This window comes from Lissotriton helveticus, chromosome 1_1, assembly GCF_964261635.1.
Source record: "Lissotriton helveticus chromosome 1_1, aLisHel1.1, whole genome shotgun sequence".
NCBI classification, from domain to species: domain Eukaryota; kingdom Metazoa; phylum Chordata; class Amphibia; order Caudata; family Salamandridae; genus Lissotriton; species Lissotriton helveticus.
The window spans coordinates 633,051,895-633,075,015 of NC_136057.1; the positions used below are offsets into that span (position 1 = coordinate 633,051,895).

General features: G+C 46.6%; 1 protein-coding gene across 10 annotated transcripts in view; it reads left to right on the top strand.

Moving 5' to 3' along the window:
• UPF2 (UPF2 regulator of nonsense mediated mRNA decay) overlaps nt 1-14,119 on the top strand; it is a 1,696,571-nt gene extending 1,682,452 nt beyond the window's left edge. For 9 of the 10 annotated variants that reach the window (XM_078674159.1, XM_078674161.1, XM_078674162.1 and 6 more), the window contains one exon: nt 12,896-14,119. In XM_078674159.1, coding sequence (XP_078530285.1) covers nt 12,896-12,905 — 10 coding nt within the window. In that variant the 3' untranslated portion in view covers nt 12,906-14,119. The remainder of the gene's footprint in view (nt 1-12,895) is intronic. The other variant, XM_078674158.1, reaches the window with a different exon arrangement.
• The last annotated feature ends 9,002 nt before the right edge of the window (nt 14,120-23,121 follow it).

Here is a 23,121-nt window from a genome sequence, read left to right on the forward strand (position 1 = left end):
TCTGTACCGCGTTCCTGTTCTTGATATACACTTGTTGCATCCAGTGAAGAGATGAGAAGGTAATATTGGTAAGAATAAGATTTATTCTTAAACAAGTACAGCACTCAGATCCAAGCAGAGTGTTTCTTCAATCAGCTACAGCTCATACTGGCTAGTACAAGCCCAACATTCTAAACTGCTAAGCTCTATCAATTGAAAGATGCATTGATAATACAGTGTAGTTAAAGAAACATGAATGGTAAAACAAAATGATGAATAAACAGAAATAATAAATAACCATAAGATATAACACACCTCCTCACCTTACAATATCTAAAAGTTTAAGTGACATAATCCTCCAAATATTTAGGTATAACTTTCAACCTAGTGCTAGACCTAACAGAAGAACTGCATCCATCTGGAGGAGAAATAGCAACATTCGTCAATTGTGTATCCAAGACTGACACAGCATCGTTTCCAGAGTGCACATCAGAAACTGATGCAAGATTATGTGAAGCTTTATGCCCAACATCATGAGTATGCCCATCATCAAGAGAATATTGGAAAAAATCATTATACACAGATACATCACTTACATTAGAAGATGAACCTGGCATAATATTAGATGAACAATGAAAGGACTGAGTAGAATGCTTCTTGGAGTTCCCTTCTACAGACTTATCCACTCTAGCAACATTTCTGTTGCTCCACCATTTACCACCTTCAACCATAACAGAATATTTACCAACTTTAACAATCATTGTATCAGGATAGAATCTAGACCCTTTAACTTTAAAAGGTCTTTTAATTCTAACTTTGTCACCCACCATAAAGTCTTGATTTTTTTACATGTTTATTAACATCATATCTGGCCTTGGACTTATCTTGAGCATTCTTCACATTCATTTTAACTAACTCCAAATTAGGTACACTTTTGTCAAAATTAGTTTTACTCACTACCCATTCTGGGGAAAGTTCATTAAACGATTCTCTCCCTCTCAACATGGCAAAAGGGGTAACTCCAGTTGTAGAGTGTGGAGTATTATTGTATGACCATATTCTGTCACCCACCACTTCTTGTACTGACAAACCAGAAGAAATAGCCAACTGGACAGAATCTTTTACCACACGGTTTACTCTTTCTACTAAACCATTTCCTTGTGGGCTATAAAGAGCTGTAGTTAAATGCTTTATACCCAGAGTACCCAAAAAATCTCTCATGACGTATGAAACAAATTGTACACCATTATCTGAAACCAGATATACAGGAACCCCTTCTGATCTGAACAGTTTCTTCAAAAATTTGACTACATTTTCAGTATTGGGATCCTTCATGAATTTGAAAGACACCCATTTGGAATGGTAATCAACAATGGTCAAAATAAATCTGAAACCTTGATTCAAGCCACCTACAGGACCCACAAAGTCAATTCCTAACTTCTCCCAAGGATTGTTTGAAAAGTCAACTGGAGATAGCGGAGAATTATAAGTGCGAAGAGATTTTTCAGCATGGGAACATTCGACACAATTGTTTAATAAAGTCTCAACACTAATGTCCATACCAGGCCACCAGTAGTGTAGCCTGAACCTCTTCTTTGTGCTAGTGATTCCCCCATGACCTTTATGAGCTAGTGCAATTATTTTATCTCTGACTGAGTTTGGAGGAATGAGTAGAGAACCTCTTAAAATGAAATTGTCTTCAAGACTCAATTCATCCTTTATTTTAGAAAAAGGAAGCACATTTTTATCAAGTTGATTCTCCCTTGGCCATCCCACAGATATGAATTGTCTAAGAATTTCTTGAGAAGGGTCTCCTGCTGAAGCTTCCACCCAATCAGATTGAGAAACAACATTCTCCATAAAGCTTAAACCTTCAACCAGACTGATTACAACTTCTTTATCATCCAACACAGAATCAAATCCTGAATCCTGTAAGGGACACCTGGATAAAAAGTCTGCTTTAAATTTTTTACCTCCTGGTATGTGCCTCATAACAAAATTAAAATCATAAAGTTTAGAAAATAAACGAACTAGTCTAGGACTAGCATTTCTTGTTCCCTTATCATTCCACATAAATATTTGGGGCTTATGATCTGAAATCAAAGTAAATTCTTTACCCCAAACATAGGTGGAAAAATGCTTCACACCCCACACACAAGCTAGAGCCTCTTTTTCTATAGTACTATAGTTCTTCTCAGAGGAAGAGAGTTGACGTGATGCAAATGCAATAATGTTTTCATTTCCATCAATCATCTGACTGAGGACAGCACCTAATCCACTATTGCTGGCATCAACAGTAATATACGTAGAATCATTTTGATTAAAGGGTTTGAGAGCTGGAGCAGTAATTATCAAATTTTTAAGTTTCTCAAAAGCCAAAGTTTGTTCATTGCGCCACATAAATTTAACCTTGTTCCTAGTCAATAATCTTAGAGGTTCACTAATCAGTGCAAAACTTTGAACAAACCTTGAATAGAATTCGCTCAAGCCCAATTGATCTTTATTGGCAGATCTAGCACATTCCCGAATAGCCTTTAACAAATCCTGTTTAGGACTAATACCTCTTTGAGAAATAACATGACCTAAGTATTCCACCTGATCTAGTAGGAATTTACACTTTTGCTTCTTTACCGTCATACCATATTTATGTAATATGCCTAAAACCTGATCTAGTTTGATAAGATGTTCCTGTACTGAATTAGTAGAAATCAAAATATCATCCTGATAAGCCAAGACGTCCTTAACATCTCCAAACAATTGGTACATTAACTTCTGAAAAACAGAAGCCGCAGAGGCTAGGCCAAACGGCAACCTCAGAAACCTGAAAGCACCAAATGGCGTATTAAATGCAGTCAGGTCTCTGGAGTCTACATGTAATTCAATTTGGTGGTATGCAGCTCTTAAATCTATGGTGGAAAAAATCTTCGTTCCCTTTAACTGAGCCAACATGTCCTGGATGCGGGGTAATGGAAAACAATCAATTTGGATATTCTTATTCAATGATCTCAGATCAACACACAGTCTGAGTTCATCACAATTCTTTTTTAAAGCGACTACAATGGGAGAAATCCAGAGTGAAGAATCAATTTGCTCAATAACCCCATCGTTGCATAATTGAACAAGATGTTCTCTTAACTTATCTCTAATACTGAGAGGAACATGTCTAACTTTGTGAATAATAGGAAAGGCATCTGGTTTCAAAATTATTTTATGCTCGAACCCTTTGACTGAACCTAAAGCATCAGAGAAGACATCACGATGTTTATTAATCACATCATCTAATGACAAAGTATCAGCGATTACAGAACTCAAATTTTTTGAACGATCAAGAGAAATGGGATTATCAGTGCCAGGTCTTAATACCATGCCAAATTTCCCTTGGTCTTTCCAACCAAGAATATTATAACCCTTATTTGCTACATATATCTTAGATTCAATGATCCTATCTTCAAAGGTAAAGCTATCATTAAAATAACCCATCATGGCAATCTCCTGGCCGTTAAAAGCTACTGTGCGAATATCGGGGGTATTAAATCAATATTTTTCCATTCCTTAAAGAAAAATATATCAGATAGAATAGTGACAGGGGAACCAGAGTCAACTGTTACTACTACAGGAATTTCTCCTATTTTCATATCACATACGGGATCACCACTGTCAGAATCTTGAAGAGAATCAACCATATCAACGGATAATAATACCTTCTTAATGGATTCATTATGTTTAACAATGCCCACCTCATTTAAGTTATCTACTTCGAGAAACATGGTCTTAGACTTGAATTTGCATGCAGAGGCAAGATGTCCAATTTTCTTACAATTAGTACATTGTTTCTTTAAAGCTGGACAAGAAGGAGAGTTAACGAGATGAACTTTTGAACCACACCTGAAACACTGAAAAGATTTTTCAGGCTTCTTTGTCTCATTTTTGTTGAAAGTTTTTTCTTTATGAGAAACTTGAGTAAATTGTTGAGATACTTTGTTTATAGATTCAGAAATAGTAGGCTTGACTGGATTATTACTAAGTTCTTTTGAGGCAGAGACAGATCTCTCGATGCCTCTTGCTAACTCTAATGTATCCTCAAGTGAGGGATTCCTACAGCACAATAGTTTCTTTTGAATCTCATTATTAAAACAATTTACCACAAGTTGGTCTCTGAGATATTGTTCAATAGGGCCTTCAAACTCGCAAGATACAGCAAGAACTCTCAATTCTGCTAAGAAAGTATCAATGCTTTCATATTCTCTTTGTTTTCTAGTATAGAATTTGTGTCTTTCAACAATTATGCTTGGTTGGTCTTTAAAGTGTTTTTCTAATCTTGCTGTCACCTCAGTATATTCATTCCAATCATCAGAAGGTGGGCGCAATATTGTAGGCTGATGATCAGAAATTCTTTGTCCTTCTGTGCCCAAAGCGCTATATAGCATAGCATTTTTCCTAATGGGAGGGAATTTCACTCCATCAATGGCTATAATATAACTATTAAATGCTTTAAACCATAGGGCCCATTTAATTTTAGGAGTGCCAGGTTCAGGGAGAAAAGGCGAAGGAAGAACAGCAGTTTGTAGGGCCATAATAAAATAAATAATTGAGTGAAGTATTAAAATATGGCACTAAAACATAATAATAACCATTATGCTCTGAAATGTAATTGAAAGTTAGCTTGAAATTATTCTAAAAATACAGGTTAATTAATAATACAGAAAACAATTGTCACTAAAGCTGTGCATATCAGCGTGAAAATGCACTAAACCTGAAAATTAAAATTTATAAGGTTAATTAATAATACATAAAGCGATTTAGTAGTTAAAATAATGTCTATAACTCAATGTCAATAAAGCTGTGCATATCAGCGTGAAAATGCACAAAAACCTGAAAATGAATAAAAATGTATGTTATTGTAACAGAAAAATACCGGTTAACTATTGAGTCATCAAATCCATTTAGACGAAAAAGCCTCTGGAAAATGCTTCGTGAAGTGTTTTCAATAAAACGGCTGATTCCTTGAGGAGAAAAAGAATGTAGCGTAGACACGTAACAACATGCAATCAGGGAGATGAAGAGTGAATGAGGCAGGACGTGAAGACGTGCAACGTCACAGAGTTACGGAGGAGTTATTAGATCAAACAAAGTCAGCGTTTTAAGCCTGAGGAAGTTCTGTGTGGATTCCTGCTGAGTTAAAGAATGCCGTTCGAAATCTCCGTTACATCTGATGTCACCAAGAACTGAAATGCTGTCTCAAGGTAATTTTAAAAGATGCAGAGCAAATAATATGTTCTGTGTTGACTTCTGCTGTGTCAAAAATTGCTGATTAATGTTTCCATCACAGTTAATGTCATAAAGATAAAAAGGCTGACTCGAGATAGTTTTAAAAATGAAATGAAAATAATGAAAGTTAAAAGGTGAAATGCAAAAGAGATGACATGTGAAGTAGAGAATCACTTGATTTATGCTGTGAGGTCAGAGCCAAGTGTCAACAGTTGGTAGTGTTGAAAGAGCATAAAAATGATTAAATGAAGCCAAGTTAGAAATCTTCACGGTAAAGTGTCAATAGAAGGCAGTTTCAAAAAGTAAAAACGATGTAATAAATGCAGCGAGGCTCCCAATAGTGAAATATTAATCCATTAAATATAGAGCTTGAGGGGGCGTGGCCAAGGCGACGATCATGGCGGACGCGGCTTGAGTGAGCTCCGTCCCGCCACTTCACTATCCTGCAAATATCCTCCGTCACCACTACCCTGGGAGGCCCAAAACCGACGAATTTGGCAGTCGGACATCGCCGCGGCGCCTCGGCGATCAACCTGGAGACGAACCGGACTGCTGGGCGGCAACTCAGCCCCGGAGCCGTGCGGCCTCCTGCCACAAGTGAAGCCGGGACCCTCGATTGGCAGCGGTGGACCGGAAGTGCGGCATAGCCGGCGCGCCGCGTGAGCTGTGGCCGGTCCCCGATTGTTGGGTCTCCAGAAGCCTTGGGAGCTGTGGAACGCAGTGAAACCCGGTGAGGAGGCTGGCGGGTTGGCTGCCGGGTGCTCCGCTCTGAGACACCGGCCGAGTGAGGGGCTGGATCGGCAGCTGGAGGGGCCCCCAAGAGGCCGCGGCGGCCTGGCGGCGGCCGCCGCTTTGTGTGGCGGCAAGGACCTCCCTGCTGGCGCTGTGCAGTTCCCCCCCCCCCCCTCCTTCGGTCACGCCCGGGCGGCGGTTCCTGGTGCCGTCTGAGGGGGGGGGCAAGACATCTGGACTGGGGCGCACTATCTGACGCCTCCCCCGCGGTGCGCTGGGACCCCTCCTCGTCTGGCTTGAGGACTCTGGTGGGCCACAGGCCCTCTTGTGAAGCGGCGGCCACGGGCTGTAGCGGCCAGCACCACAACTGCTGCGGCGAGTCGATCCCACGGGGGTCTCCACCCTGCGGCCTGTTCAGGCGAAGACGGCTTGTGGGCTGGTGGTGGTGGGCCCCTTGGAGTGTGCCCTATGAAGTGATTTGCCCAGGCCCTGGCAGTGGCCTGTCTACTGGTCTCCGGGGTGAGGAGTGACCCCGTGGAGGTGCAGCTGGAGCGCAGGGGTGCGGCACCCTAGGTGGCAGCGTGAATAGACCTGGGGGAAGGTCACCTGCACTCCGATAGTACTTCTGGTTACGCCCTGGACCTGCTTTCTGTGTATACCTACAGCTATGACTAGAGGCGGCAACAGCGGACACACCTCAAAGCAGGGCACTATTGATAAATTTACGGGGCCACCCGGGGGTGCCGGTGCGGCTGGGGGTCCACCGGCGTCCGTCTCTGATAATGCCGCCCTCCTGGCGGCGATCACGCAGTCCCGGGACGTGCTGGACGCGAAAATTGGGGCGATCGGAGCAGATGTTACTCTACTGCGCCAGGACCTGCGCAACGCTGTGGCCCGCATAACAGAAGCCGAAACAAGGATTTCTGGAGTGGAGGATGACGTCGCGACTCTTAAGAAGAAGGTGGCAAATCTGGAGGGCGCCCAGAGGGGCCTAGCCCTGCGGGCGGAGGATGCAGAAGGGCGGGCCCGGAGGAACAACCTACGCTTTGTGGGATTTCCAGAGGATTGTGAAAAGGGCGACATGGAGGCCTTCCTGACCACTTGGCTGGAGAGTTGGGTTCCTCCGGAGTCCCTATCGCGATGCTTTATTATTGAGAGGGCGCATCGGGCGCTGACCCAGAAGCCGCCGGTTGGGGAACGACCTAGACCTGTGATAGCCAAACTGCTCAACTATCACGACCGTGACACGATCCTGCGACAGGCCCCGGCGAAGGAACCTCTGCTGTTTGACAATCATAAAATTCTGATTTTTCCGGACTACACTAAATTGGTGCAAAGGCAGCGCCAATCCTTCACCGAGGCCAAGGCAAAACTGCGGGGCCTGAAAATTCAATATGCATTGCTCTATCCGGCCCGACTGAGGGTGGTGTTCCAGTCCAAGACTTTATTCTTTAACACCCCGGAGGAGGTCTTTGCCTGGACGGACGAGTAGGTCCGTATTAGGGTGCACACACCCCCGGGTCGTGACTCGGACTCCTCCACTACTGGGCCCCCTCGGACCCCGCGGCGGTCACGCAGCAGAAGCAACTGGAGGTCCCGCTCAAAGAAGAACTCTTCTACGGAGAATGGGGCGGCCGGAACTACTGGGGCCCCGGACTCTCAAGATCCAGCCTCTTAGATGTCGCAGTGATTGATGGTCGCTCACTCAGGATTCAGGGAGGTTGATTTGCTCCTCCCAGACTTGGACAGCCATGGTGGACTGCATCATAAGAATTCACCTGTACAAGTAACTTTGTGGTTTTGGGACCCGGGTGGGGGGATGGCATAGGGAGGGCGGACTTGACCCCTCTGTTGAGTTTAGTTTGTTAGTGGGTTAAGGGTAGCTATGGGGATCCATTGGTGGGGTGGGCGGTCTGCCTCCTGTTGGGGGCAGAAGTCAGGCTACACCGCGACCGATACTTCATTGTTCATTGAGGTATGGGGTGGGGGTGGGGGGAGGAGTTTGGGGAAGTTGATTGCTGTTGGTATGTGGGGGGATGGCAAGGAGGGGTGGTTGGGGCCTGGGGGTGGGGGGAAACGGGAGTTGTTCTGCACGCGAATGTCTCGAAGGATGCTGTTGTGGTCTCTACGCCTGCTGTGCCTGTTACTTGCTGTACGAATCCACCTGCGCTTAGATGGGGGCTGAAAATCCTGGGCGGGCGCATTTTGGCGCCCTCATGAAGGTGATGAGTTGGAATGTGTGGGGTATGCTCGACAAGATCAAAAGAGGTGCAGTGCTGCGACAGGGGAAGAGGGAGAAAGTAGATGTCTTGATGCTACAAGAAACACACCTGATGGGTACTAAAGCGCTGAGCCTACAGAGATATGGCTATGATCAAGTCTACCACGCGGGCTTTGGGAGGGGATCTCGGGGGGTGGCACTTCTGTTACACCGCAGACTGGCTTTTACACATACTAAACACTGGATAGACCCCCTGGGCCGCTATGTCTTTGTGCATGGGACGATGGGCTCAGAGTCGGTAATTTTTGGCAGCGTATATGCTCCGCCCCCATTGCAATGGGCCCTGATTGAAAAACTCTTCACAGTGTGGGCTGAGATCCCGGAGGGCCTAGCGGTCATAGGAGGGGACTGGAATGATGTCATGCAGGGTCGGATGGACCGCCTCAGATTCAGGGGTGACCCCGTTGTAGATACCCCCACAAAATTGAATGGTATGGTGAATGGTCTGAATTGGGTGGACACATGGCGATATTTGCATACACACGAGCGGGAGTACACATACGTCTCGACGGTCCACCGATCGTTCTCGAGATTAGACTACATTTTTGTTCCCAGTGTTGTCGCTCCCAGGGTGGTCTCGGCGACTATCCTACCGCGGGGACTTTCGGACCACTCCCCTGTGGTGGTGGAGGTTGCCCTAGATAAAGGGAGGCGGCCGTTTAGGTGGCGCCTCTCCACCTGGCATCTGCAGCAGGGGGCATATCAACAGCACATGGAGGTGGCCATCGCCCGGTACTGGGATGACAATCTAGGCACGGACGACTTGGGAGGCCCTGAAACCCACGTTGCGCGGGGTAGATATTGCATGGTGCGCGGCAGCGCGGCGCGGGCGACAAGCGGAACTGGTGCGGGCCGCAGCGGAGGTGGAGCGGCTGGAAACTCAATGTGGGGCGGCGGGTCGCCCGGAAGAAATGGGGCAGCTCTTGTTGGCGCAGCAGTCGTATGCCTCCCTCCAATTGGACGAGGCCCGGCAGATCTGGCTGGCGACCAGAAGTAGGATTTATCAATGGGGCGACAAATCCAGTACTATGTTCCATAGACTTAGCCAAAAGGTGTTCCAGACACAGGAACTGACGGGCCTCAGAGATGCCACCGGGGCCTCCATTTCTGCTCCAAAGGAGCTAGCGAACAGCTTCGCCGGCTACTTTGCGGTGCAGTGCGCCCCGCGGGACTCTCTCTCAGCGTTTGATATTGATAAATTTATAACTGATCTCCCTCCCCGAGCGCTTCCGGACGATGTGCGTGAGCGCCTTGAGGCCCCGCTATCAGCTGAGGAACTGGGCACGGCATTGGGGGAGCTCAATGCTGGTAAGGCCCCTGGGCCCAATGGTTTCCCTAGTGAATTCTTCAGGCGCTACCACCTCCAACTGGGGCCGCATTACAAGGCAGCCCTGGAGGCGGCGAGGGAGGAGGGCCTTCTGCCGGCAGACTGGAGGCATGCTGAAATTGTAGTATTTTGCAAACCCGGCCGACCACCGGACCGCTACGAGTCCTATAGGCCAATTTCTCTTCTAAACACCGAGGCCAAAATCCTTGCAAAGGCGCTTGCGAATCGCCTTCTCCCTTACATATTGGACTTGGTCCACCCGGATCAAGCCGGATTCATGCCCCGCCGAGCGACGCGGCATAATATTCGGCACGCCCATGTGGCGGTGGAGGCGATGAGTAGGACCGGAGACCGAGCGGCACTCTTACTGGCAGATATTGACAGGGCCTTTGATTCTTTGAGTTGGACCTACTTATTCGCCCTCCTTCCGCGCCTCAATCTGGGGCCTCACTTTATGTCCTATATCCGACTGTTGTATACCGGTCTGACGGCCTCGGTGAGGGTGGCAGGGGAAGTATCGGCGGCCTTCCCGATAGGACGAGGCACTCGACAGGGGTGCCCCCTCTTGCCTTATTTATTCGCTCTAGCTATGGAGCCGCTGGCTGCATGGGTTCGAATAGATGCACAGCTGAAAGGCTTTGAGTGGCAGGCGGGACCGTCGGACAGGATCGCACTATATGCGGACGATGTCCTGTTCTTCCTCACGGATGTGAATCGGTCCGGGCCGCGGGTCCTAGACATCATGAAGATCTTCGGCGAAGTCTCGGGCCTCTGCCTGAAACCGCAGAAATCCACTCTTTGGATCTTGGGAGATCATTTTGAGGTCGGGCCGTGGGCCTCGACACTGCAGAGAGCGGTCGAGGGTCTTAAATATCTGGGAGTATTCCTGACGACCACGCCGACGATAGCCTGGGAGCGCAATGTTGTTCCCGTGTGGGACAGGGTGCAGCAGGAAATGAAGTGCTGGTCCCGCATGCCCCTCAATATATATGGTAGATCCGCCATTTTTAAAATGGTGGCGCTTCCTCGCCTGCTGTACCAACTACAAAATCACCCATTCCCGGTGCCGCCACAATGGTTCCGACTAGTCAACTCGGCGCTCAGTCGATTCCTGTGGGCCGGGGGCGCGTCGCGGGTAGCTCTGTGGACCTGCTTTCTGTCCACATACTGTGGGGGACTTGCGACCTCGGATCTTCTGTCATACTACCAAGCTTCACATTTGGTAGTTCTAAATGATTGGTGGTACAGTGGCAGAGAGGACCCGGCATATGCCCTAGAAAGGTACCTAATGGAACCAGACTCCCTACACACGGTCTTATACTCGGCGCAGCTGCGGAAGGGGCTGCCTCGGGCATCACAAGTTGTCTTTCAGATTTGGCGCAGTCATTGCGTCGTATGGGATGGTGGGGAACATTGACGGGGGAGACCCCACTCTGGCATAACGGGCGCCTACCAGCCCTGATGTCCCTCCCGGGTTTTAGGGGCTGGGATATGATAGGAATCTCAACATTGGGCCAGGTCCTAAGGGGCACCACACTCAAATCCTTTCAGGACCTTAGCGCAGAATTTGACATGCCCCGCACGCAGTTCTTTCGATACTTGCAATTTAGGCACGCGCTGGCACCTGCGCTTGTGTGCTTGGATACGCTGCCTGAATTCAGCCCGATAGAGGCAAAGGTATTTATGGGGGACCTTGAGGACAAAAAGATTTCCAAAATATACCAAACATTAGTGACACATTGTTCCTCAGACTTACAGCCCCTGAGAGACCGCTGGGTGCAAGATGTGGGAGAGCTGGAGGAGGAAGATTGGCGGGAGGCTCTTGAGTCCCCCAGGGGGGCGGCAATAGCTGTCCGCTTACGCCTCATACAATTCAAATACTTGCACCGTGCTTATTATACCAGAGAGAGATTGTGGAGGGCTGGCCTGATTGTGTCCCCGGAGTGTTTGCGATGTGGCTATGAGTTAGGCACCCTTTTACATACAGTGTTGGAATGTAGTGTCCTGGCGAGATTTTGGAAAGGTGTATGGGAATGTCTGTCGGAGGTGCTGGGGTGGGAACTCCCCCGTACGGCGAAACTGGGCCTGCTCCATGTGCTAGAAGAGGTGGGCGGTAACGTCTACAAGAGACACTTGCTGTTGCTAGGGCTGACACTGGCTAAACGGGATATAGCGCAGGCCTGGAAGGATCCCAGGGCTCCCAAGGTGGTCGGGTGGAAGAAAGGACTGGTCTTTTGCATGAGACTGGAGAGGCCGGTGTTTGAGGCCAGAGGCTGCCCCACAAAATACTATAAAATATGGAAGCGATGGGCAGACTACAGGGGATTGTGGCTGGGGCCTCCGCCACCGCCCAGAGGCGAGGAAGGGCAGTTGTAATGGGCACGTTGAGACAAGGTTATTTTTGCGGACAATTGTATGCTTACCTTAAACAGTGTCGGAGAGGAATCGTGTTGAAGGACGGGGGGAGGGAAGGGTTGGGTAGTTGGGGGGTGGGGTGGGAGGGTAGAGGGTTTGTCAATTAAAATGTATCGCACCATATGAAACATGATTGTTGTCACAGCCCCTCCGGGGTTCGGAGTACTGTGTATGTATATCTCTGCGGTCTTAATAAAAACGGTTTTGAAAAAAAATATAGAGCTTGAGATGACATAAATAAATGGAAGGAAGCTCAAGTTGAGGATTAAATACTACGAGCCTGCATCGAATTAAATAATAAAAGTGCAGTGAAGTATAATTCAAAACTGCAGAAAATATTTAAAGTTGTTTGCTAAAGTTGCTTGCTTTAGTTAGTTCATATATATTTATCAAAGTCGCTTATCTCAAAATGAAGAATATGAGCTTCTTAAAGATGAGTAGAATTTTCATAAAATATGAAACACTGTAGGTCTGCAGGTAGGATCTTCTTTAGGCCAAAAGCGATGGGTCTAGAGAGTGCTGACTTGACCACCTCGTCGCCAAATTTATGTTGCATCCAATGAAGAGATGAGAAGGTAATATTGGTAAGAATAAGATTTATTCTTAAACAAGTACAGCACTCAGATCCAAGCAGAGTGTTTCTTCAATCAGCTACAGCTCATACTGGCTAGTACAAGCCCAACATTCTAAACTGCTAAGCTCTATCAATTGAAAGATGCATTGATAATACAGTGTAGTTAAAGAAACATGAATGGTAAAACAAAATGATGAATAAACAGAAATAATAAATAACCATAAGATATATCAACACTCCTAACTGTAATGTTTCAATATGTAAAAAAAAAAAATCGTACTAAATATTTATGATCATTTTTATCTCTGTTTAACCACAGGAGACGCTGATAAAACAGCAAGTGCCATTTCATCGGCCCTGTATCTGACAATGTGGGTAGTGGAGTCCTTCAGGAATCCGATGAGAGCAGTGGACACATCAGCATGTCAGCCAGGCAAGAGTTCAAAGCAGAGACATGGGATGGACAGCTGGGACCGGGTGATACGAGATATCTGCCTCAGCCCAAAATCGAAAAGGAAGACGCTTCCAGCTTGACAGAAAACGCAAAGGAGCAAGCATTTTTGCGTAAAAGTTTGAGGGTTAATTGTTTCTTAAGAATGGAAGTAAAGCAGTGAGATGGTGAACTTAATTAGCAAGCAGGTCAGTTCCTCAAAGAACGCAAACCTGTTGCTATGGAAATTAATTGCTTTTATACTGAAAATGCTTTGATGACTTGGGCCACCGAATTTAAGTTTTCAAATGGCAAACTTAATTGAAAGGTGAACAATGTTTGGGACAGAGAAAATGAATATTCCAGGGCTCCAGAGCTACAGCAGAAATGTGCGCCAGAGACAGCAGGCAGCGGAAACAGTAGCATTCTCCATCCATCTGAACGTGCAGCGCAATCCGCATCATCTCGAGAGTACACCGAAGGACGGACGCTTCCTCCCGGACAAAGGCGTGTTGCTATTCAGTACATGACGACGGGTAAAGCGAGGAGGAGCCGAGAAGATAGAAACACGCATACGAGTTGAAAACTACTGTGAACCCGTATTTATCGATAAACGATTGAGTGTTTATACAAGCCCGATACCAGCCTACAAAACCGGAGAAACTCGAGCGCTAGTTACATTGAAAACCAAAATGTGCCAGTCAGCTTGTCGTGGACTAATCCGTGAATGGAGATCAGGAACCAGACAGAATGTTTTTTTGAACTTCATAGGTTTACAGACTTGATATCAACACCTTAAGAAACGTTAGAGTATATATTTTTGTTTTTATTTTCTAAATAGAAATTAAGAAATCTGTTTTTGACAATCGGATATTTATTAGTATAGCTACAATTTTCTTTGCTTTCACGTAAATGTAGACAGTTTAGTTTAACGAATGCTCCAACTGGATCTTTTTCCGGCAGTTTGATTTTTTTTACTACTGTCTTCAGTTCCTGCATGTTATATAAAAACAATGTATGTAATGTAACATTTCTCAAAGAAATGCTGCACGAACTTCACCAGCTTAAAAAATCTGACCTTTGCCAATGCTGCAATAAAGTGTTGTAAATTTAGTTAGGTGGCAAGGTCTTTCTTTTGAACTGACACTTGGGAAAGCAGTGATCCATTAGCTACTGTGGAGCTTTTTTAAGCTTGACCAAAGAAATTTTTATTGTTTGTGACATCCTATTCAACACACATGACATGAACCAATGACATATCACCACACAATCAGAAATGTGACTATCAGTGAAATGCCTTGTGCTGATCAAAAATGTGCTGGGCAGTCCTTCCTATCCATGCTTGAAGCGAGCTCACCTAAAGCCCTTTCTACAGGTATACTAGTACACCCAGACAGGAATACTAGTATTCCTGAAGAAAGGGCTTTTGGTGAGCTCGCTTCAAGCATGGGCAGGAAGGACTGCCCAGCACATTTTTGATCAGCACAAGGCATTTCCCTGATAGTCACATTTCTGATGTGTGGTATGTCCAAAAAGTAGCTCCTCAACGAGTCCGCTATTCCTTATGCTGCATAGAAGCCAGTGGCATCTGGTGCATTTGAAAGCAGTGGGACAGAAAGCTGTGTGTTGAATATAAAGTATGAGCGAGCTTGAACCGAACGTGGGTCAGGGGTGCAGGGTGAGGTTATTCCCTCGCATGAAAATTTGAATAACAGGAGGTGTAAATGATGTATTTTCTGTATTTCTTTCAAGAAAGCTTGCTACCATTTTTTAATGCAAATGGACTCGCAAACAAAGACTGTCCACACTCCCTGCACTCATGCAGGCACATTACTCACCCTACACTCAGACACATCGTCCCATTCACCCTTCAGTTACAGACTCATATTGCTTGGATGTATGTCATTACAACGCATGCTTTCACAACGCATGCCTTTACCACGCAAGTTTTACAACGCAAGTCGTTACAACGTCTTGTGTTGGGGGGTGCTGGATAGTGAGTAGTTTAATTTACTATTCCAACTCCAGTCCCCGTGGATAGTAGGGAAGGTGTTGGATAGTAAATTAAACTATTCCCTATCCTAGAGCGCCCCCCAGCGCAAGTCGTTGTAATGACTTGCGTTGTAATAGTTGCGTGGTAATGGTATGTCGTTTTAATAGTTGCGTTGTAATGGTTGTTCACCGATTGCTTCGTTCTTCATAAACTCAAGCATGCTGGTCACCCAGCACCCAGACAGGTAAATCCTTCACCGTGCACTCAAACAGCATCCCCACTTCCAGAGATGAATCTCAATATTCATCCTGCACTCATGCAGGCACATCGCTCACCCTGCACTCATACAGGCACACCTCGAACCGTGCACTCATGCAGGCACGCCAGTCAACAAGTGGAATCCCATAACACACCCTGCACTTATACAGGCACACTGCTCATCACTTAATCTCTCTGGGTGATGCATTGTTATATAAAGATGCTACAATAGTAAAAGGCAAAACCTCATGAAAATATAGTTCCACTAGCATTATTTCGGCTGCAGGAAACTGATGCGAGAAGCAGATGAGGAACAAGCATTGATACGTGCAGGAAAATATGCTACAGCCAATAGAAATGGAGGAAAGGTAAGTGGCACACACAGGAACAAATGAGAAGCCAGGAAAGAGAGGAGGTGGGATATAAGTCCCTTTTAAGTTTATATTAAAAAATTTAGATTTCTCAAGCACAGCGAAAGTGCTGTGCAGGCGAAAACTAAAGATGTGCTGAAAATGTCTGGGTGTTAATTTGTGCTTAGCAAGATGCCATATTATACCATCATGGTGCCTTGATAAATTCATTAGAAAAAACTAATAGTTGTTCTGGAAATAAAGCTCTTGCAGCCCAAAAGCCAGTGTTCCATGCTAGAGCTGCTTCGGTGCAAGCGATGACTGTGAACCTAAAACAGGTTTGCCTTCTCTCTGCACTCCGGAGAATATTACTATTTGCTTTCTACTGGTGAGTAAACTTTTGGTAGCTCCCGGGATTCTGCACTTTGTGCCATTGTACATTAATGTGCGTTATGCATTGGCCGCCTACTCTGGGACCTGCCAAACTTCACTATTGTTCCGGCAAGAGGTGCTTCATGTAGCATTCCAACAGTGTAAACATAGTTAGTGGACTGTGACAGGACACACTAACGCAACCCTTGAACTGTTCACATGGAGCATGAGAGAGGTAATAGCTACCTGGCTACAGGTACCTCTGCGGCTTCCATCTCACAGAGTATGCAGATTGAACAAGCAGGAGGCACACACCACCCTGAGGGCAGCAGAGTCAGCTTGTAGCTAACATTGGTGATAGAGCTCCTTCATCAGTGTAAACATAGTTGGTGAATTGTGGCAGGGTACACTAATGCAGCCCTTTAACTGTTTGCATGCAGCAGGAGAGGGCTAATGCCTACCTGCCTACAGGTACCTCTGCAGCCACCATCTCACAGAGCATGCAGATAAAACAAACAGGTGGCACACACCACCCTGCGGGCAGCAGAGTCAACTCGTAGCCAACACTGGTGATCTAGATCTAAGGCCCCCTGGACGCCTCTAGTGGCAGCACAACTCTGTCAACTGCCTTGGGATCGCTGCAGTTTCAAGTGACTGATGTCAGCATTACATTCTGTTTTGGAGACACCATGCTGTTACTTTCTTCCTTTTCTGTTTAACTTTCAATTCTCTCCCATCTTCCCCCTGCACCCTCTCACAATGTATCCTTCGTACATATACACACCCTTTTGATTTTACTTCTCAAGCTGCAGTTACTCTATTCTATTTGCTCACGTGATAATCATCTGTTCACTTTTTCACAGCATTCCATATACCATCCCTATGAGGAAGTCTACCACCATATCATTGGCTAAATGTATACTGAAGTATGAAGTGCACTTTACCAAGCAATGAAATAATGTTCTTTTATGCTGTAATTTCTGTACAAATGTCACTGCAGAACAATCCTAATTTTAAAAAAGTATTGGCAAACCCAATAGGTCTGACTTTTATTTTAAATATATAATGACAAAGTAAATAAGTCTTAATTATCGATCAAGAAATATGTGTTAATAGTTGGGAAACTTTGTGTGTGTTCTTCGCAAGGTGCTAGAGCGGCAGATGGCCTTCATTGAGACTAAAACAAATATTTTGACAGAAATCTTAGAGACTGTGTCAGCAACAACTGTACCCTTGCTTCCTTTCACTAATTGTCTTAAAAATACTATGATGGATACTAGGTCCAAACCATGTTTTTGCCTGCCTGTGAGCAGGCAGGTTGCCTGACATCTTAGAAAAGTGCCAGATGACCCTGATTTTCTCATCAAGCTTCCCACTCCAGAGATACCATATTGTGTATAACTCAACTAGTTAAAGTGAATCCTAGGCATTCCCCAACACTCCACCAGATAGAAGATGCAAGAGCATTAACAACTTTGTCAGATGCAGGTCATCTTCAGCCAGTCTGGTGTTGCGAGTGGTCAATGCAGTCTGCCTGTTGGGTCATTACTGTCATGTCATTTAGTACAAGGCCAGTGAGATCTTGCCAGCCTTCTGGCAAGATCTGAGGGCATCTTTAGCCCATATGATACCTGATGGACAAGATGCGGCCAAATACGTCATCTTCTCACATTTAGATACCATAGATTGCCTTTGCAGGGCAGCTGTTTCCAGTGTGGTCCTTCACCAACATTCCTGGATGAAGTCTGTTTGCTTCCCAGCGATGAACAGGCTTCTCTAATGGACATGCCGTTTTATGGGTCCTGCCACTTCGGTGAAAAGTTGGCCTCCACTTTGTAACACTTCAAAGCTAGTGGAGCTATTAACACTTTCTTGGGGTTCTTTGCTCTGGCAAAACAATTCTTGCGTCTGTTTGGGAAATGTAGAGGTTACTCCAGGCAGCTGGCATATAGACAAACGCAGCCTTCACAACCAGTGATGAGCAGACAACCCTCTCAATCCGGGGATGTGGGCCTCCTTCTTTGTAACACCAGTCAATAAGGCACTTTAGTTTGCCCTCATCGGCTCTTGCCCACCCAGCAGGATGCAGGATCCGATATTTCCTCCTAGGTTGATGATCCATCACAGCCGACAGATGGGTTTTGCAAAATATTCAAAGCAGCTATGCCCTACCCTTTCTTTCCCTCCCCTCACCCAATCCACTCATTTCCTGTCCACATACCAGAACTGATTTCAGAGGAGCACCTGCCCATCCTCCTACAGGAAATGCAAATGTTGTTCTCCAAAGGTGCAATAGAGAAGGTACCAGACTTGGAGAAAGGCAGAGGTTGTTACTATTTCCTCATCTCAGGCCTATCTTGGACCTCCTTTCTGTCAGTGCCGTCTTACAGAAGGACGGATTCAGCATGCTTACTTTGTTCAGGTACTTTTTCCTTTCAATACGGACGACTGGAATGGTTGCTTGACTTGCAGGACTCCTATTTTCATATACCTGCCCTGCAGTCCCACAAACATTACCTGCTTTTGTGAGCTTACCAAGTGCATTTTCAGTTTACCATGCTCTTCTTCGGCCTCACCAGTGCCCCTTGGGTGTTCACGATAGTGATGGTGGTTGTTGTTGATCATCTTCATAGGTTGGAAATCGCTATATTGCCATACCTTAATGACAGGCTCACCCCAGACAGTTGTAGACCACCTTCAGACAACAGTGGAACTGCTGACATCATTTGGGTTCACCATAAACAAGCGGAAGTCCTGCCTGATTCCCTCTTCATTGGGGCAATCCTCGGTTCAGATCTTTCCTTCCGCAGCAAGACTGCAGGACATGCTGGAGACAATCCCAATGTTTCAGGTTCACTCCTCGGGGGTTTACAAAGGTGATGGCGCTGGTCACAGTTCATCTGCGCAGATTAGGGGTTCCAGTCTTCACCTATCTCAGCGACTGGCTGTTGAAGGCGGGATTGCCCCAGGCTGTAGTCTCCTACCTCCAGGCTACGGCTGACCTGCATTTGCTGAAGTTCACTATAAATGTTCCAAAGTCCCACCTGAGTCCTTCTCAGATTCTCCCTTTCATCTCAGCTGTTCTGGAGACAGTGCAGTTTCTGGCCTGTCCTCCAGAAGAGCAAGGCCAGAATATTCCAGCCATACCACCGATGTTTCAGCCTTTATCCCAGATTTCAGCGAGAATGACTCCGAGGCTGCTGGGCCACACGGCCTCCTGCTGGTGGATAATGCCAGTGGCAGGCTCTGCAGTGGGACCTGAAGTTCCAGTGGGCGCAGAATCAGGGTAATCTTGCCGACTATGTCCAGATCTCAGAGGGGACTGTTACACAGCTACAGTGGTGGTTATCAAACCAAGATTGGTTCAGAAGCAGTTCCCTCTCCCTTCTCCTTCCAGATCTAACGATAGTGACAGATGCATCACTGCTGGGATGGGGCGGCCATCTGGTCTCTGGCGGAGTTCGGGCTCCATATCAACCTGCTGGAGCTCCGGGCATCAGACTGGCACTGAATGCATTCATTTTCTCTCTCAAAGAGAAAGTGGTGCAGGTGTTCACAGACAACACCAACGCCATGTGGAACTGCAACAAACAGGACGGGCTGAGATTGTGAACCCTTTGTCAGAACGCTCTCGGCATTTGAACGTGGCTGGAACATAGGGCATGACCCTGGTGGTTCAGCACCTGGCAGGTTCTCTGAACGCCAGAGAGGACAAACTCAGTCGGTGCTTGGTCGATCACAAATGGCGTCTTCATCTGGAGGTGGTGCAAGGTCTGTTTCAGTGGTGGGAAGAGCCTTGGTTGGTTCTGTTCACCACCGAGAACGTACAATGTCGGCAGTATTGCGTGTTGGAGTTTCTAATGTGGCACTCGCTCGTGACGCTTTTTGTCTCAAGTGGAACTGCAACCTCCTGTACGCCTTTCCGCCTGTACCACTTCTGCCCCGAGTGCTCAAGAAGATCAAGCGTGACCGGGCCCAAATTATTCTTGTGGTTCCGGACTGGGCACAGAGAGTCTGATACCCCGAGCTTCTGTGCTTGGCCATCGAACCTCCGATCAGACTGCCCCTTCAGGAGGATTTTCTTTCACAGCAGCAGGGGTTGGTTCTTCATCCTAACCTGTCCAGTCTCCACCTCCATGCGTGGGGATTGAGGGGCAGCAGTTGACAGCTTTCGACCTTAGCCCGAAGTATGTGATGTCATCTTGGCAGTCAGGCATCCTTCCACTAAATCAGTATACGCCTGTAGATGGAACAATTTTGCGGCATGGTGCACAGCAAATGCTGTGGATCACCTTTCTGCCTCACATTCAGAGGTCCTTTTGAATATACTTTCTTTGGCCCAGTAGGTCTCTGCTCTGGGCACTCTCAAAGGTTATCTTGAAGCTATACCTGTTTTTCTTAGGCTGCCAGATCAGCCATCTTTGTTCAAGTCTCCTATTGTGAACAGATTCTTTAAGGGGATTACTCATCTGTATCCTCCATCTCCTTTCATAAAACCCCAGTGAATCTTGTTCTCACATTTCTTATGTGTGCTCCCTTGGAGCCCCTTCATAACTGTCCTCTCAGGCTCCTCACTCTCAAGACTGCCTTCCTTGTTGCCATCACCTCTGCTCGCAGGGTGAGTGAGCTTCAGGCTCTATCTTCCAAGCCTTTTTTCATCTCTGTGCAAGAGGACAAAGTGGTGCTTAGAACCAGGCCTTCGTTCCTTCCTATAGTGGTTACACCATTTCATGTAGGACAATCCATCACCTTGCCCACCTTTTTCCCACCTCCGCACCCTTCCAAGGAGGAGGAGAGACTTCTCCGTCTGGACCCTAAATGTGTGCTGTCATTCTATCTTGACTGCACCAAAGACTTCTGCATGGTTGACCGACTCTTTATTGGCTATGTAGGTGAAAAGAAAGACTGGGCTATTTAAAAACGTACCATCTCTCAATGGATTGTTCCTTTGCATTAAGACCTGCTATGATAGTATCCTCCAGTGGGGTTGCGTGCTCACTCGACTAGGGCTATGGCAGCAACCACTGCATTGGCACGCGGAGTCCCACTCCTTGATATCTGCTAGGCGGTATGCAGTCCTCCATCTCAATTGTTTGCAGGAGGTGCTGCCCCTTGAGCATACAGCGTCGCTGCGAAGGTGACCAAGCCTACATTAAGCTAAAAAAAAAGCTTCTAGCTCTTCCACAAATACCGTGCACTCAGCACTTTGTAACTGCCAGGCACTAAATCTCCAAGCCGGGCGTAAAGTGGTTGGTTGGAGCACCCGGGACGGCAAGGGCAGAGCATGGTCGGCATACCATGTGGGAGAATATGTACAGACTGGACTGTCGGGAGGTCTGACACCGGGAATCCCAGCAGATCTATGCAGGAGCCTATGCCATGCACCACTGAGTGATAAGTGTAAGGTCTAACTCCCTAAGTGGAAAATTTTATTTTTATTGTGCATGTAGATCTCTGCATTTGTGAACTGGACGGTTCTGCGCTTCGTTACTGATTGTAAAAACTGTACTTTCTTTATGCACTTTAATGGCCATTTTGGCCGAAATAAAGTTATGAATGAATAAGTGTAAGCAAGTAGAGGCGAGTGCCACAAGCGCCATGCAGCACATAGGCCAACAGTCAGCCCAAGAAGAGAGAGAAGAGAGACAAGCTGATCGTGTGCACCTGCTAGAGTACGAGGAAATTGAGGTATCCAGATCTGGATCAGAGGCAGCATTAAAGTGGCCTCCAACCGCCGTCACCCCCTGAGGAAGAGTCACCAGAAAGGACTACAGCGCCTGTACGGAGGGTTGCAAGAGGGGAGGGGTGATGTAGCATGATACAAAATGATAGTGCCTCACGTTCATTTTTCTTAACACCCACGTAGCACCACTGTGAGTCTGCTGTATACTGCCCAGTGAATGCTAAGGGACGGGACTTGTGGATCCGAATGGTTACCCCTCTCGAGCCGCGCATGAAGCTGAAGTGATAGACCCCGTTCCGAAGTGGCCTAGGAAAGCGCAGCGTGTACCACATATATGAGTCTCCTGTAGGAGAATGACCCCACTGCCTTGACGTCTAATGTACCTCAGGACTGCATAGCGCTTGATCAAGTCCAGCAGACAATGTTCCATGAAGGAACCATTACTCTAGGGGGGAATTACTTATGTGGGAGACAGTAGGAGATTCCTGCAGGGGGCAGGGTACAGTATGCCAGCCCAGAAGCCTGCAACTAGAAAGCCTGCAAGTTTGAAAATAGTAATGGTTGGGTCTTCTGTTAACCTGTAAGGAAAGAAAAATACAATAGAAACAGTCTTAACGACCCATGATGCAGCTGCCAAGATTACTGGTTAATGACTTTCTCTTAATGAAGACAGAAGTAATTTCGTGACCTACACAAATCACTAGGAGCTTATCCTCATTTGCTCTTCAACCATTTGTACACCAAGAAAAATTCCATCAACCACGAGTTCTAAATACTGTCTACCTATGGGGGAACCTCCAAGACCCATCATATCTCCAAAACATGGTTATGTACTCTGACGAAAAATAAGGATATACTTTCAGGTTGTTAATGAATGGGAGGACTATGTAGTTCCATTATCTGCTCTGCCAACTCCACTTCCCGCCAACTCACCGCCAGAGGACATTAGGAGGATTCCATGCATTACTTGAGAGAACATCAAAAATATCAATCAATTGGTGTGAGAGGCTGGCGTAGTAAATGGTGCTCACTTATGTAAGTGTAGCAAGGGGAGTTGGGCACAACGGGCCAGGTTCTGGCTGGGCCGTATATATATCAGGGAAACTGGGTGCAAGGGTGTGAAGTGATGTCTGAAACCGCCATGAACCACAATGTTGAACTTCAGGAAAAGTGCTGCTGGAGAAGAAGAGCAAGGAGTACGGAGAACCCGAAAGGTGGATTCGCGATGAGGAAAACCTGCAAGCTGAGGGGACAAAGTCTACGCCACTCAGGAGTGACCAGGAGGCACGGAAGACGAATGCCCACCGATGTCGATAACTGAAGGAGAGTTGACAGGGCCCTTAAAGTTACAGCTGTGTGGACTAGGCAACGCTGTGGAAGACCAGGAGCTGTTCACGAGCTGTCCCACGTCAGATGTCGAGACTCGGGGTCTGTGTCCGGCAGGGGCACCAACAAGCCT